Raw genomic sequence first — 14,780 nt, forward strand, 5'->3', positions numbered from 1 at the left:
GTGAAGTTATAACACTAATCTGTTGACATGTTTTTCTATAGTGTAATACCTCAGTCAGTTTGAAAACTTAAGGATAGCTTAAGTAAACGTTGAAAAGAACAGTGACTGAACAGATGATAACTAATCCAGTAATACAATTTATTTTGTTGGGGAGGGTAAAGAGACACTTTGGGTATTGAGGCAGGTTCATGGATATCTAATTCTAATTGCATTTCGACTCTTCATCTTCACGTATTCAAATTGAACTGTGAAAAATTGTTAATCCCACCTCCTCAACCATACATTGAATTAATTCTCTTCTATACAGTTCTCTATGCCTGGGATAATAGGTTGCATATTGGTCAAAATTCATCTTCTATACAGTCTGATGAATTGAAACTTTTATTTTTTGTTACTTTTATCCCCAGGTTTTTAAGGTCTTGGATCTGGTAGGAAAATAGCATACCAGGGATTGTCCAGACTTCAGATGTTTGAGACTAAATAGATATGTGAGCAGGCAAAGACAGACTTTTATTAGTAAAAAAAATTCCCTATAATAAGGGAACTTTGTAGGAATAGAATGGACAAGAGAGAACTTGCATTTTTCTGTTCCCTTGAAGATGCAAATTTTCAGCAAAGAGGTAGGAAATAGTCCCGAAATGTTTCCTGGTGACCAGATTTTCTGGCTCTATATAGAAGTATGTTGTTATTGTGCCTAGGTAACTGTAGTACATAATAAAGAATTTAGAGTTTAAATTCCTGTAAGTTGCTTCCCTTTCCTCCCCACCACCTCTAAAAATAAATCCTCCATGTGTCAAGTTAGAAAACTTAGTTTTCTTTCTGACCTTGACTTAATGACGTGTTTTTTTTCCCTCTTTCTCTACAGCTGAAGATGCCTTCTTATCTGCTATTATAAATTACACAAATAGCTCAACCGTTCATTTTAAGCTGTCACCTACGTATGTTTTGTATATGACATGTCGGTATGTATTGTCAAGCCAGTACAGACCCGACATCACTCCCACTGAGCGTACTCACAAAGTCATTGCAATAGTCAACAAGATGGTGAACATGATGGAAGGAGTTATACAGGTGAGTTTCTCTGCAAAAACATGTCAAGGGAATGAAATATATCTCATAGATTATCTAGTAACCTGCTTAGTAGTTTTCTTACTATTTAACCAACTGTTAGGGGTCAGACTAATACCTGCATATGAGGGTTTGCATTTGTGTCAGTGGATAATGTGAGCGGTAAGAAACTCTCCCCTGAGCCATATGGGAGGTTAGGGAGGGGCTGTTGATCTGAAGATATGTTCTGTGACAAGAGGTTGCTCTTCTGTTCTTTAGAAGGTAAGATCTTTGCAAGCAATTCTGGCTGGGAGCTCTTGTAAAACAAGTTTGATGTTCTTATTAAAGAATATCATATAGATAGCAATTGTTTGCGCTGATTGCTGCTTCGAAGTGAACATGTTAAAAAGAAACACGACTTCTTAATTTCGATACTGTTTTTACAACTCTGTAACCACAAAAAGGGTAATTAAACTGGACTTTTTGAGCCAAACTGACATTATTGCTTTATAAAGACAACTATAACTTCTTGATTGTTCCAACATCTTACATGTAGTCTATTGCTACTACGTGTGCAACACTTCTACAGAAGCATAGGGGGAGTTCGTTTTTTGTGTAAGAATGGAGGATAAGATCCACTGGGTTGTCTGTGAAATTAGACCATACCTTGTATTGTGTAACTGTTGATAAAATGTAATGGTAATTTCCTGAAAAAGGAGCGCTAGTTCAGGTATCCTCACTAACTGCTTTGTCTGCAGGTTTTTCTCAGAAGAAAAAATGGAAATATATTTCCATATTTATTAAAACATACACATTTCTGGCGAAATGTACTGTCATAGTGGCCTGCATAGAGCAAGGACCCTGCTGTGCTAGGCACTGTACAATCAGAGCAAACGCATCAGGCCTGCTTTAGAGAATTTGCACCTGTTAAACAACAGGTTGATAAAGGGAGAAGAGGAAAGTAAACATCAAGGGAGTGGCATGAAAGTCACAGCAAACCAAAACTCTTCAGCTTTTGTTCAGGTTCTGGAAAGATTTAGTGGAGTTTTCAGCAGGGAGAATATTATAATTAGACAGTTATGTAAGCAGTTACAACAGGCTCCCACCTTTCACAAGAAACAGTGGGATAAAAGCGTTGAAGATACCTTATAGTAGGAAAATTTGTAGTAGGAAAACAAGAACTAGCATTTCATGTACATTCTGAAGCTGAGGAGAGGTTGAAAGGTGGTTTGAATCTGAACTGAAGAGCTAGTACGTTGCTTTGAGTTTTGGTGCCATGGTAAATGGATATTTGATAAAATGGAAATGGTATCAAAAGTTAAGTATTCGGGTTCTGCTAAAGAAAAAGATCTGGCTGTGGAAGAGTGAATTTGTTAAAGCTGGAGGGGAGACTGGCAGTAGTGGAGAACTTGGAATGCAAAGAGCCTGAACGTAAGCAATTCAGTTGGGAAAATGAAAAGTTAACAATGGAAGTGTAGAATTCGGCTATAATCTGGAAGTTACAGGTCTCAGTCAAAGAAAGTCACTTGGTTTGTGTAACTAATGTAAACTAGTAACAATGACTCCAAAAAGACTTGAACTGACAGGGATGGGTGTAACAGGAAAGCAAAGATCAAGTTCTGCATTCCTTGTGTTGATCTAAAAAGGATAACCATCCAGCTGCTAGAAGATACTGGAGAGGTGGGCTTAAACATCAGTTTGATTTGAAAATAAATCAAAGCTAGAAAATAGATTACTCTGTGGAAACACTCATTGACAGCACTAACAAGGGCTTCCGAAATCAAGCCCAGCCTTGTGGTTGTTGCATGCAAATGTATTTTATGTAATTCTGCTAATAATGTTACAAGACTGTTAAAACTGAGTATTTGTCTGGACTGTCCTTTGTGAAAGTCCATTTCTACAGCCTTCCAACTCTATAGTTGCAATATAATCTCCAACTCAAAATTTAATGAAGACATCAACAAGGAAGTGGTAGCTACATTTCTGGTTTGTGAAAAATGTCATCTAGTTGCAAGAAATCAACACTAGAGAGTTGGAGGTTAAAGAGAATTGGGAGGAGGTTCTTCCAAATGCCGTGCTGAAGGAGGCGGAGGAAAGGGAGAATATTACAAATGGGATGAAAGAGTAGAACTTCAGTTAATTCAAAGTTTAATGGACTGGAGAAAAAGAAATGCATTGATTCTAAAGCTTGACCAGGAAAGTGTCATTAGCAGCTTGGACCTGTGTTAGTGGAGTATAAGCAGTACTAGCTAAGTTAAGTTGAATTACTTCATCTGAGATGTAGAGTGAGTGGTTATGTTGATGGCGGTCACCATTTAAACTACCGTGTAATAAGTTACTGCATCACGATAGCTTTTTTTGTTCATCTCGACTGTAAAGCATCCCTGTGCTGAAAGGGATCTGAGCGTGTGACAGACAGAGAAGGCATATGAAAGGCGCCCAAAATGGAAGGAGAGGGAAGGTGCACAAACTTCCCTGCTGCATTTTGGGAGTAAAATAAATTGTTTAGATCCTATTTTTGCCTGCCTGGATGGTAAGGAGACATGATAGCTTTCTGAAGTTACTCAAGAAGTATTTGCTAACAAATTAAGTCTCTGACTTTCTGCAGTCTTTGCATGAGTGTATGCAAATACTACGGAAGACTTCATTCATATGAACAGATAAAATTGGAGAGATCTATGAGAAGGCTCAGTGCTTTCAATAACAGTCTAGGAATAGAAACTTAGTTCATATAAAAAAGCCAATTTTTTTGAACCCTGATTTTTAATTTTTTTTATTTTTTTTTGTCCCAAATCATTCAGTGTCATTTCTGATCCTCTGCAAACTTTAACATTTGTTTGTAGAAGGAACATGTCATTTCGTTTTGTGCCAACACATCTTCAGTCAGTGCAGAATGCCTTGGCTGGAAAGGGGGAAGAAACAAAAGAGCAGGGGCAATTTAGGTTTTTGAGCTCTAACTAGAATTACAATAGTAACAGCAAATGGCACCTCACATTTTTGCAGCTAAGCTCACTGTGTCGCAGGTTGGGGAGAGTGGTCTGAACAGAAAGCCAAAAAAAATTTGAGTAAGAGCTCAGTTTTAAATAGTCAGACAAACATACTTGGTGGGGCTTTTTTTGGGTGCTTAACTCAGCATAGCTTTTATGTGCCAACATTTAAGCAGCTTAGTGTGGTATTTCATTTAACTCTGTTTTGTTGTTTAAAACACCCTTTTTGTTCTTTAATTTCCTAGGTGTTTTATGTTTCTTGTTTGGTTTTGTTTGTTGCTGTGTTTTTGTTTTCTGGTGGGGATTTTCTGTCCCCCTTTGTGCATTGTCTTCATTGCAGCAGTGTGGGCGTGTAGCTCCCTGGATCTGTTACATGGATGGGTAGTTACCCTATCGCCCACAAAAAATTCTGCGGGGTTTCTCTGGTGCACTGAGCATGGAATAACCAACTAGTCGGGGATGTCAACTAGGACAGGGCATCCCTTGAATTAGTTGTGACATGTGGGCACTTCAGTTCTTAGCTGTTGTGCTACTAGTCCTATTAAAGTAATTAATTTTTCAAAAGGGGCTCAGTTGCATCTTAGATACTGATTAATGCATCTGTGTATAACTGTGAACGTAAGTATTGTACCTTCATATTTAGTGTTTGATTTCTAAAACTATCATGATTGTTCACAAGTTTCTTTCTTCTGTTTGATTTCCTTCGTCCGTTTTTCTCCAGGAGGTAGACCAGGTTGATCAGGTAGGATATATTGCTGGGAACTGATCCTAGCTATGTTGGCTTAGCTCAGTTTCTCATGCTGCTTCCATATCAAAATACAATACTCAAACAGCTGGACTTGAACAGTTCATAACACTCATTCAGCAACTGGAACATGCAGTACTAAAATCCTTTTTTGACTTCGCAACTTTTACGGCATTCCATAATTTCTGCTTAACGCACTTCAATGTGGATATGAAATGACCAAAGTTCTTTTTCTTCCCTTTATTTTCTTTTTTTGTTGTTTGTGGTTCCTATTCTTTGGATTTCATCTGAGGTTGCCTAGCCTGGCATTTCTGGTCGGGAGATGGTGAGATAGATCAGTACTTGATACTGAATCACCTGGTATCAAAGCCAGTGAGCGCAGTATCAGGGTGGCAGTGGGCAGTAGTGAATATGCGCTTAAAAGTGCACAGATTACCAGATACTGCATTCTGCTAAGCTCTTAGCGCTGTATGACTAGATGCTTATGCCGTGGCTCTATTGATATGGCTATTGGCAGGTTAACAGAATTTCATGTGTTCAGTGAATGTGTTAAAATTGAACTTACCAGTTACAGCAATTGCGATATTGCATATAAACACTTTGCAAATATCTGGTATCTGAGATATGTCTGGTGAAATGGGAAAAGGTACTGGTCTATCTTTTGGAGTCTTTTTAAGCTGCTGCGCTTTATCAGAAAACTATTTCCCTGTATTATTTCTTGCTTCTTTCTCCTTACAGAAACAGAAGAATATTGCTGGAGCACTTGCCTTTTGGATGGCAAATGCATCTGAATTACTGAATTTCATAAAGCAAGACCGGGATCTTAGCCGAATTACTGTGGATGCACAAGATGTTTTGGCACACTTGGTTCAAATGGCATTCAAGTAAGACTATCAAACTTCTGTTACACTTAGCATATTCCTGTTTCTGTGGTTTTACAATAACTTCACATTTTTGCTCAATTTTAGTTATACCAATAGTGTCTTTGCGTTTTGTTAGATAACTGAGAGGAGGACTTATAAGAGAAGCTAGCCTTGCTTTTTTTAGACAGATATTTCATTTATGAATATGAATCACTGGGCTATGCAAGGAGTTTAATCTGTTAGGTCTTCTTGTGATAGTTGAGGCTCCCAATGAAAATTTTAACAAAATGTTGTTTAAATTAAGTTTGTGTTGATTGTTTTATTTTGATTTGAGGTTGTTATGGAGATGAGGAAATATTTTTTCTGTTGATACATCAATACATAGACTTAAACGTTTATGGGTCTTAAATGAACTTTGTGCTCTTTAAGGGCTTCTTATTATATTAATAATCGACTCCTTTCATAATTTGCATAAATAGCAATTTGCACAGGGTTTTTTTTTCACTTTTTTTTTTTCTTAAAGACATGTTTTGGCTTGGGGTACAATCAACCTATACTAGTCAACTCAGGCAATTACAATACTGATTAAAAGAAAAATGCAATGAAGTATCTGATGGGAAGGAAAATGCTCTAAGGAAAGGATCCTCAAACAAAGATAACAACATTGAGTGAGCATGGTGCTAATCAGTAAGAAAGGCTTGATTTTTTTTGCACATATCTAGGTTATATTTTTTTTCCCGAGCCAGTATTGAACAAGTTTTTCTCAGCAAATTTGTGTCTCTGAAACTAATGTTCAGAGAAGTCACAGTGTACCCTGGGTGACTTACAGCCAGTCTTCCCCCACTTGTAGGATGTCTGTTTTATATACAGCCTTTTCATCCTTCTGTAGTAGCACAGAGTATAATCTTTCTTCTTTTTATTCCGTGAGACTATTGGGAGACCTAACCATGGTTTAACTGTTTAGCTTTAAGCAGGGGCTACATTGCTCTAAAGAATAGTATTGTAGTATGTGAACGTGGTATATGAAACCACATAATTGCTTTCTGAACTTTTAAAAGGTATTAGAGAAGCACCAAACCAGTTTGTATGTACTCCCACAGATTCTGGTGGTGAGTTATGGGAAAACAGGGTATAGCAAGTAGCTATTTTGACAAAGTCTGTATATCTTTATAGCACTTCAAAATTTCTAACTGTTAATGAAGCTATGTCTGTTTGCCACAGGTCAGTGGCAGGATTGGTGTCTTGAAAATATTCTTTGCTACTTCAATTTTCTAGGTAGTCAGTAAAGACAGAATATTTAGGTGGCTAGGAAAGGACGGAACTGTATTTTTCCCTGTATGTGACGAGCAGGCTGGATGCGAAAGCATTTTTCAGAGTTTTAGCTGTCTGTGAATTTGCCCCTAAGTACACTGTAACGCAGAAGATTTCAGATTGATGTATTAAACTTTTGGAGAATGTAACTGTGGAATATGTATTGAGAAGGCAAATGAAAAAGCACAACAGAAGCATGAAAATAAACAAATCTGCTGTGAAAATGTTATTTGATGGTGGCAACTTGCATACCCCAGAATTGGTTAAAATTGCCATGGCTTTTGTTTTCTAGAAACTCAGGGTATTTCATTACAAATGTTACCAGTGAAACAGAAAATGGAGTTGTAGAAAGCCATGAAATGTTTTCCTTTATATATGTGATTACAATTTGATTCCCTTTTAGTTTCAATTCTTAACAGAAAATGCATAAATGAGTTATCAAAAATAATATTAGAGAAAATATTTAATTATTAGAATTAGAATACTAAAACAGGCTTTTCATTTTGCTGTAGTGAAAGGTAAGAGAAATCTTGTGCATTGGCTCAGAATAGGATTATTTTTTGGGGCAGATTTTAAAACAGAGAGAAATGTGTTTGTTTGGAAAAAATAGGTTTTGCAGTCTTACAGTTTGGCCAGATAACATCTTTATGTAGCATATGACCTTCACTTACGCGTGCAGTAGCAATATTGCATTTAAGTGGCTATGATTGTTCCCTGACAACCTTTTTTTCCAACCTCTATATGAAAAGTATAGGAGAAGTGGTCTCTGGCCTTTTAAAAATAATTATTTGGTTCCCTTTAGTCACATACATAAAACTACATTTTTAGGAATCCTGTAATTTGGTAGATCTCTTTTCTTCAGAAACATTTGTAATGAGAACATACGGGATTTTAAAATTTCTTTTTTTCCCCTCTCCAGGTACCTGGTTCATTGTCTGCAATCAGAGCTTAATAACTACATGCCAGCATTCCTTGATGACCCAGAAGAAAATAATCCTCAGAGGCCTAAAATAGGTTAGAGTACTTGATCTTTTATTTTGTCTTCTAAGCTATCCAATTAGTTGGTAATAAACAGAATTTTTAACAGTGATACGACACAAGTTGTCCTAACCCCTGAGAGTTGTTTGAATCAATTCTGTGTGGATGATAAGAAAGGATAGTAGTAACATTCAAATGATCTGTATTTGGTTTAAAAATCATAGAAGAATTTAGTTTGGAGGGGAATCTCTGGGTGTCATCTAATCCAGTGTCTTGCTCAAGACAGGCGCAATTGAATCAGGTTGTTCAGAGTACTGCCCAACTGAGTTTTGAATCTCCACTGGGGGATGGAGATGCCACAACATATCTGAGTAACCTTTTCCAATGGTTGACCACCCTCACGGTGAAAATACTTTAACTATATCTAATTGGAATTTCTGATGTTGCAATTTTTGTGCTGTGTTGCCTATTTTTCTGTGCTATCACTGTGCACCTTTGAAAGGGTTCTTGTTCTGAACCCTCCAATTAGGTAGATGAAAACAACAATAAGCTGTGCCCTTAGCCTTCTCTTGCTCCAGAATGAACCAAATCACTTTCCTGTCCCTCTTTTCTGTCCTTTTCTCCAGCACTCTCATCATCTTGGTGGCTCTCCGCTGAATTTGCTTCATTAAATTGGTATCTTCCTTGTGCTGGGGAGTCTAAAAACTGGATGCTGTGCTCAAGATGCAGTCTCACAAATGCTAGGTGGATAGCAGAGATTGCATCCCTCCCTTCTGCTCACTTTGCTGCCGCTATCTTAGCAGCTTAGTATGCAACTGGGTGCCTTTCAAGCATGGACATGCTGCTTAATCACGTTTACCAGAATCTGTACATCACTTCAGCAGGGTTGCTCTGTGTCCAGATGATGCCTACTTTATACTGTTGCACAGACTGACACTGGATCTGGCGGTTGCCTTTGAACTTAATAAAGTCCCTTTCTGCCCATTTCTCCAGCCTACTAAGGCCCTTCTGAAAAATACTGCTGCCCTTCAGTGTACCAATATTTCTCCCTAGCTCAGTATCATCTGTAAATTTGCTGAGAATGCACTCCATCCTGTCACTCAGGTCATTAATTAAGTCATTAAACAGTATGAGTCCCAGTCTCCATCCATGAGGGAAGCCACTAATAGCTGACTACCAACTGGAGTTCGTATCCACAAATCCACCAAGTCCAGTGGTCCAGCCAATTCTCTACCTATGTTATCATCTCAGCAGTTTTGCTGTAAGGATGCTGTGGGTACCAAGTTTAAGCTGACTGGCATTGTAGATTCCTGCCAAGGATCCCTCCCACAATACTTTAAATATGACAGTACTTTGCAGCCATGGCAGCCCTCTGGGGCTGTTCCAGTCCATGAGAACATTCTGGTCATGTTTGTAACCCCAGCTCAGTGACTCTGCTCAGATTTCTAGTGCCTCTTGTTGCCCTGCATGCTGAACGCGTTGATGCACAGGGCCTTGAGACAGGAACCCCCATTGTGCTTGTCATGGGGAAGATGTGAGAGCCTCCTACATTATATAGCCTGATGACTAAAGAAGAACATGAAAAATGTGAAAGTTTGAAAGGATTAATTGGGGATAAGAGGTTAGGAAGAGTTAAGGAGATAGTGACATTCTGAATAATTGAAGTAAAGATGATCTGCAGAGCTATTAAGTACTGTCATTCTGTTCAACTAGGAAGAGTATTTATACACAATTCATATATACTTTCTGATCTTTTGGGTATTACGCTTGCTGTGACGGTTTTTCTCCGGTGTTAAACATTAAAGGAAGAATATAAAGATGTACTGTTTTTTTTTTTCTAATTCCTGTACTGTAAGAAGGAGAAATTTCTGTGACACAAAGCCTGAAAAAGTAGCAAACTGACATTGGAATAAAGGTAGACAATGTTCGTTATTTCAGTTTTGAGCTGCTTTATAGATTTTTGTCTTATATAGATGAGTTTCTTCAGTCACAATCTTCCTGCATTTCAATGCTAAAGAAATTAATTTGGTGGTCTCTTCAATAGAGATTTCAGATGAAAGTATTGCTAGAAAAAAAAAAGGCTTGGAAATAAATGTTCTACTTGCATTCTTATTTTCTACCAGAAGCATATAAGGATGTTTGGTCTTGGTGAAGCTAACAGGAAGAACCCATTGCTTTTGACATAATATTGCAGTGAACTAATGGGCAAAAGGAAATCTGAATAATATTTTAAAAAATCTAATGTGTAAACAGGAGATGTGTTCTGCAGTTTAAGTATGTCATGCAATGCAAATAATTTTTGCTGAAATATGTGGAATACAGTTTGATATTTAACTGCAAGGAGCTGTGGAATAATTGTGATATGCATTTGAAACAGTAGAATATAAAGTTTTTAACTTGTTATTTAAAATAACAGAAAAATTAGTTTGCTCAAGTGAGGACATGATTTAAGTGTCAGATATAACCCATGATTACTTGTCTACTCATTATTTTCCCAAAAGAAATTGTTTTCATTTCAGGAGTTAAAAAACAGATTTCAGCCATGTTGCTCTAGCTTGAAAATCATGAAGTAGTAAATTCATTTCTGAAAATTTGTGTAACTTAAATACATGTAGGTTCCACCTAGCATTCACCAACCTGGGTTAGGTGTTTTTGTATTATTATTTATGGCCCAAACTGGTTGTACATTGCAATCTGTGAATGTGATTTACTTGTTGTTTTTATCTGTGTAGATGATGTGCTGCATACGTTGACCGGAGCTATGTCCCTCTTGCGACGATGTAGAGTGAACGCTGCTCTGACTATACAGCTCTTCTCCCAGCTGTTTCATTTTATCAACATGTGGCTTTTTAACAGATTAGTTACAGCCCCAGATTCAGGGTTATGTTCACATTATTGGGGTGCTATTGTTCGTCAGCAATTGGGCCATATTGAAGCCTGGGCAGAAAAACAAGGTTTAGAACTGGCAGCTGATTGCCACCTGAGCAGAATAGTGCAGGTGAGTATGTGTATTTCTGATTAACACTTCTCACATATTTGTAAATTCAAAGAGAATATTTGTATATTCTGTGTTCCTGGACAATAGCATGTGTACAAGCATAGTTTGTGTGATTCAGTCCTGGAACATTGAGGTAGCATGCAAAGACACAAAATACGTTTTCAACATAATGAATAACTAAGTTAAAAGTGAAGTTAATAATTAGTGATTTCAGCCAACATGCTGTTCAATTTCTGTTTATGAGACTGAGCTATAACTATGCTGAACAGAGACAAGAAGAGTAGCTGAAAAATTCATCTGCCTCATTTAGGGTAGGTTTAGTATTAATTCATTTTGTAGGCACAGGAGATATATTCGATCGTTGTTTTGGGCATATTTATGTTGCTTCTGTAACAGATCTGGCTTCTTGCTTTGTCTTTTCCAATCTCTTGTCTAAAGAAAACTCAGAAACAAGGCTTAAGGTTTCATTCTTTACTTTCTCTCTTAGGCAACCACATTGCTTACCATGGACAAATATTCACATGCAGATGTTCCAAATATTAACAGTACTTGCTTTAAGCTGAATTCTCTGCAGCTACAAGCTTTGTTGCAGAATTATCACTGTGCTCCAGATGAACCACTCATCCCAACAGTAAGTCTCTTCTATCACTTACTATGCCTTTTAACATACCTGAGGAATATAGACTTAAAGTAACAACACTGGCTGAAAATAGCTAGGTTATTGTTGCTTGGTTTGGAATTCTTCCGAGAAGAGTCAGAGTAGGCAGTCTGCTCTCCACACAATAAGAAGTGTTCTTTTTCTAGGAGGGGTGGCTGACACTCCAGAAGGCTGTGCTGCCATCCAGCGGGACCTGGACAGGCTGGAGAGTTGGCGGGGAATAACCTGATGAAATTTAACAAGGGAAAGTGTAGAGTCCTGCATCTGGGCAGGAACAACCCCAGGTTCCAGTATAGGTTGGGAAATTACGTATTAGAGAGCAGTGTAGGGGAAAGGGACCTGGGGGTCCTGGTGGACAACAGGATGACCATGAGCCAGCACTGTGCCCTTGTGGCCAGGAAGGCCAATGGCATCCTGGGTGTATTACAAGGGGGGTGGTCAGTAGATCGAGAGAGGTCCTCCTTCCCCTCTACTCCACCCTGGTGAGACCCCATCTAGTATACTGTGTCCAGTTCTGGGCCCCTCAGTTCAAGAAGGACAGGGAACTGCTGGAGAGAGTCCAGCGTAGGGCAACCAAGATGATTAAGGGAGTGGAGCACCTCCCTTATGAAGAAAGGCTGAGGGAGCTGGGTCTCTTTAGTTTGGAGAAGAGGAGACTGAGGGGTGACCTTATTAATGTTTATAAATATATAAAGGGTGAGTGCCATGAGGATGGAGCCAGGCTCTTCTCGGTGGCAAACAATGATAGGACAAGAGGTAATGGAATCAAGCTGGAACACAAGAGGTTCCACTTAAATTTGAGAAGAAACTTCTTCTCAGTGAGGGTGACAGAGCACTGGAACAGGCTGCCCAGGAGAGTTGTGGAGTCTCCTTCCCTGGAGACATTCAAAACCCACCTGGACATGTTCCTGTGTGACCTCACCTAGGCGTTCCTGCTCCAGCAGGGGGATTGGACTAGATGATCTTTTGAGGTCCCTTCCTATCCCAAACATACTGTGATACTGTATCAGCGCTCTCAGCCTGCTTTTAGCCACCAGTTTCAGCAGCTGTACTTCACTGCAACTGGAGCAGGACATTACCAAAAATCCATCTTACACCAAGATGGAACGTAAGGTAACACTGCCTATTGAGCATACTCGGAGAGGTGTCACTGCACGTCACACGGTTGTGGATGGAATCCAGTAAGGGAGTAGAGGAGAAGTGCACAGAGCACTCTGAAAAGGTAGTTCTCTGTGTAACCACAAGAAACAAGGACTGGAATTTTGACTGTAGAAATCAAATGAAAGAAGCAGGAACACTAAGCATTTTTTCACAGTGGAATGTAAAAATTCATGAATCTCGAATCCCTTTGTATAAGCAGTGGACAGATCGTACTTTGATGTACAGATTGATACATGGAACATGTATGTAGAGAGAGGTGTTTTCAGAACTGGTTTTTGTCTTGATATTTGGGACATAACTGACTATTCTATATTTTAACCATGCAAAACATCATCTTGGCAAAAGTTGAAAGAGGTTTTGTGTTCTTGCAGAGTTGTAATCGTGGATGAAAACTCTTAAGGTAAAGCATGATTACAGGATAGTTCACTCATCTAAAAAAATCTTAAAAGGCAAAGATAATGTAAGATTTATATAACTGAATGCATTGTTGACCAAGTTTTTTTAAATTACTTTGGATACATCTGTTTATTAAATCAAAGGTACTAACAGAATGGTTCTAAAAGTGTTAAGAGGGACTTGTAGCTTGGATATATTTTTATATATTGGCTAGCAAACCAAAAATTCTTTTGCTGAAGAACATAGCTTATATTTGCTTGTTTACACATAGGTAGAATCCCAGGGTTCATTGTTCTTGTTCTTTAGGGCCCTCCAAAGAACTATAGCACTAGGTTTGACAAGCGGTCTTTGTGTCAGAGGGAGGATTATAGGATGGCTTGTTTGTCCTGTTGTGGGAACGTGGTATTTGAGACTTCTTTGCTCCTTGCTATGAAAAAGTCTTGTATGCTCAAACTCCGCCATATTGCTGCCAAATGTGAAAAAATGTCAAGGCTTGGAATTGGTTCAAAGGAATATAAATGTATTTACTTCTACATACCTTAGTTTTATGTAATTCTTTTAAAAATTAGCACCTTTATGGTAGTAAGGCCCTTATCAAAGAGCACTTCTAAAGACAGGCTGGATTTATCCAGCTTTCCCCTGGAACTGGACATTCAAATGGTTTGTCTTAACTGTATTCTGTGTTGTGTTTTAGTAATAAAATTGTTGTATCGGGCTTACAGACTGAGTTACGTATTAGTGTAACCGGGGTGAGATTAGGACCAAACTGCTAAACTGGCCTTGGAGGCCAGGTAGAAGCTGTAGAAAGAGACTGGAAAACACGTCTGAATCTTTAGTAAAGCAAATACTTGTAGTAAAGGGATCTATACACATAATGTTTGTAGCAGCTTCAGATAATTGAGTTGTAGTGATTCTGCCTTGATGCTGGCAAAAGCACATGTCTCTGGGATGAGTTCTCTTCCAGAAGCAATGCTGGTTAGCTAAAGGTAAAGATACTTTGAAGTATTGATGCTGCCTGCTTGTTTAGGTGTAGTGATGAGTCAAACCTGGGGTGATTTCTTGGTTCCTAAGGCAGATAATGCAGCTTGAAAGAGACTGAGCGCTCAGAGATTTACTACTCACATATTTTTTAAAAGTTGCCTGTAACTTTTTTTTATTTCACTAAACAACTGAATAATGCTGAGACATAGGGCAGCCTAAGGCATATAAGGTAACAGAAAACTAGAGAAACCACTTGAGGAGAGAGAAGAGCCTTTTGATTGTGCACTCTTTCGGGTAATTTGAGATCTATAGAACAATGTAGAAACACAAAATGCTGCTTGGACATTTATGTTTCGGAGAGTTGTTAGGCATTTTATTTTTTTTAACTTCGGAAATAATTTTTGTCAGTTTGTACAGTCCAGTAACATATATCCTACTGAAATCTTACAGATCTCTCTAAAATGTAGATGGAAAACAGCCATGTGCACTGTGCAGCCACAGTAGTAACATTGTGCAAAGTACACTGGTTTCATAAAGCTTTTTGTGATACTAAATGGAGCAGTTGTGCACCAAATATAAAACCTAGAAGTTCTCTTCCATGCATTGAGTGATCCTACTCTTGTGTTGTGTGCTTCTACAATGTTATTTCAGAAAT

The 14,780-nt window shown here is 38.3% G+C and overlaps 1 protein-coding gene across 31 annotated transcripts in view; it reads left to right on the forward strand.

The window, feature by feature from the left end:
* AFDN (afadin, adherens junction formation factor) overlaps nt 1-14,780 on the forward strand; it is a 127,555-nt gene that overhangs the window by 66,999 nt on the left and 45,776 nt on the right. For 20 of the 31 annotated variants that reach the window (XR_002421456.2, XM_065057651.1, XM_065057654.1 and 17 more), the window contains 6 exons: nt 866-1,071; nt 4,756-4,776; nt 5,518-5,663; nt 7,873-7,967; nt 10,664-10,929; nt 11,417-11,560. Coding sequence is in view for 30 of the 31 variants with exons in the window: in XM_065057651.1 (XP_064913723.1) it covers nt 866-1,071; nt 4,756-4,776; nt 5,518-5,663; nt 7,873-7,967; nt 10,664-10,929; nt 11,417-11,560 (878 nt within the window). In the remaining variant the exon portion in view is untranslated. The remainder of the gene's footprint in view (nt 1-865; nt 1,072-4,755; nt 4,777-5,517; nt 5,664-7,872; nt 7,968-10,663; nt 10,930-11,416; nt 11,561-14,780) is intronic. The other 11 variants (XM_065057656.1, XM_065057662.1, XM_065057653.1 and 8 more) reach the window with 1 other exon arrangement.

This window comes from Columba livia, chromosome 3 (genome assembly GCF_036013475.1).
Source record: "Columba livia isolate bColLiv1 breed racing homer chromosome 3, bColLiv1.pat.W.v2, whole genome shotgun sequence".
Classification (NCBI taxonomy): domain Eukaryota; kingdom Metazoa; phylum Chordata; class Aves; order Columbiformes; family Columbidae; genus Columba; species Columba livia.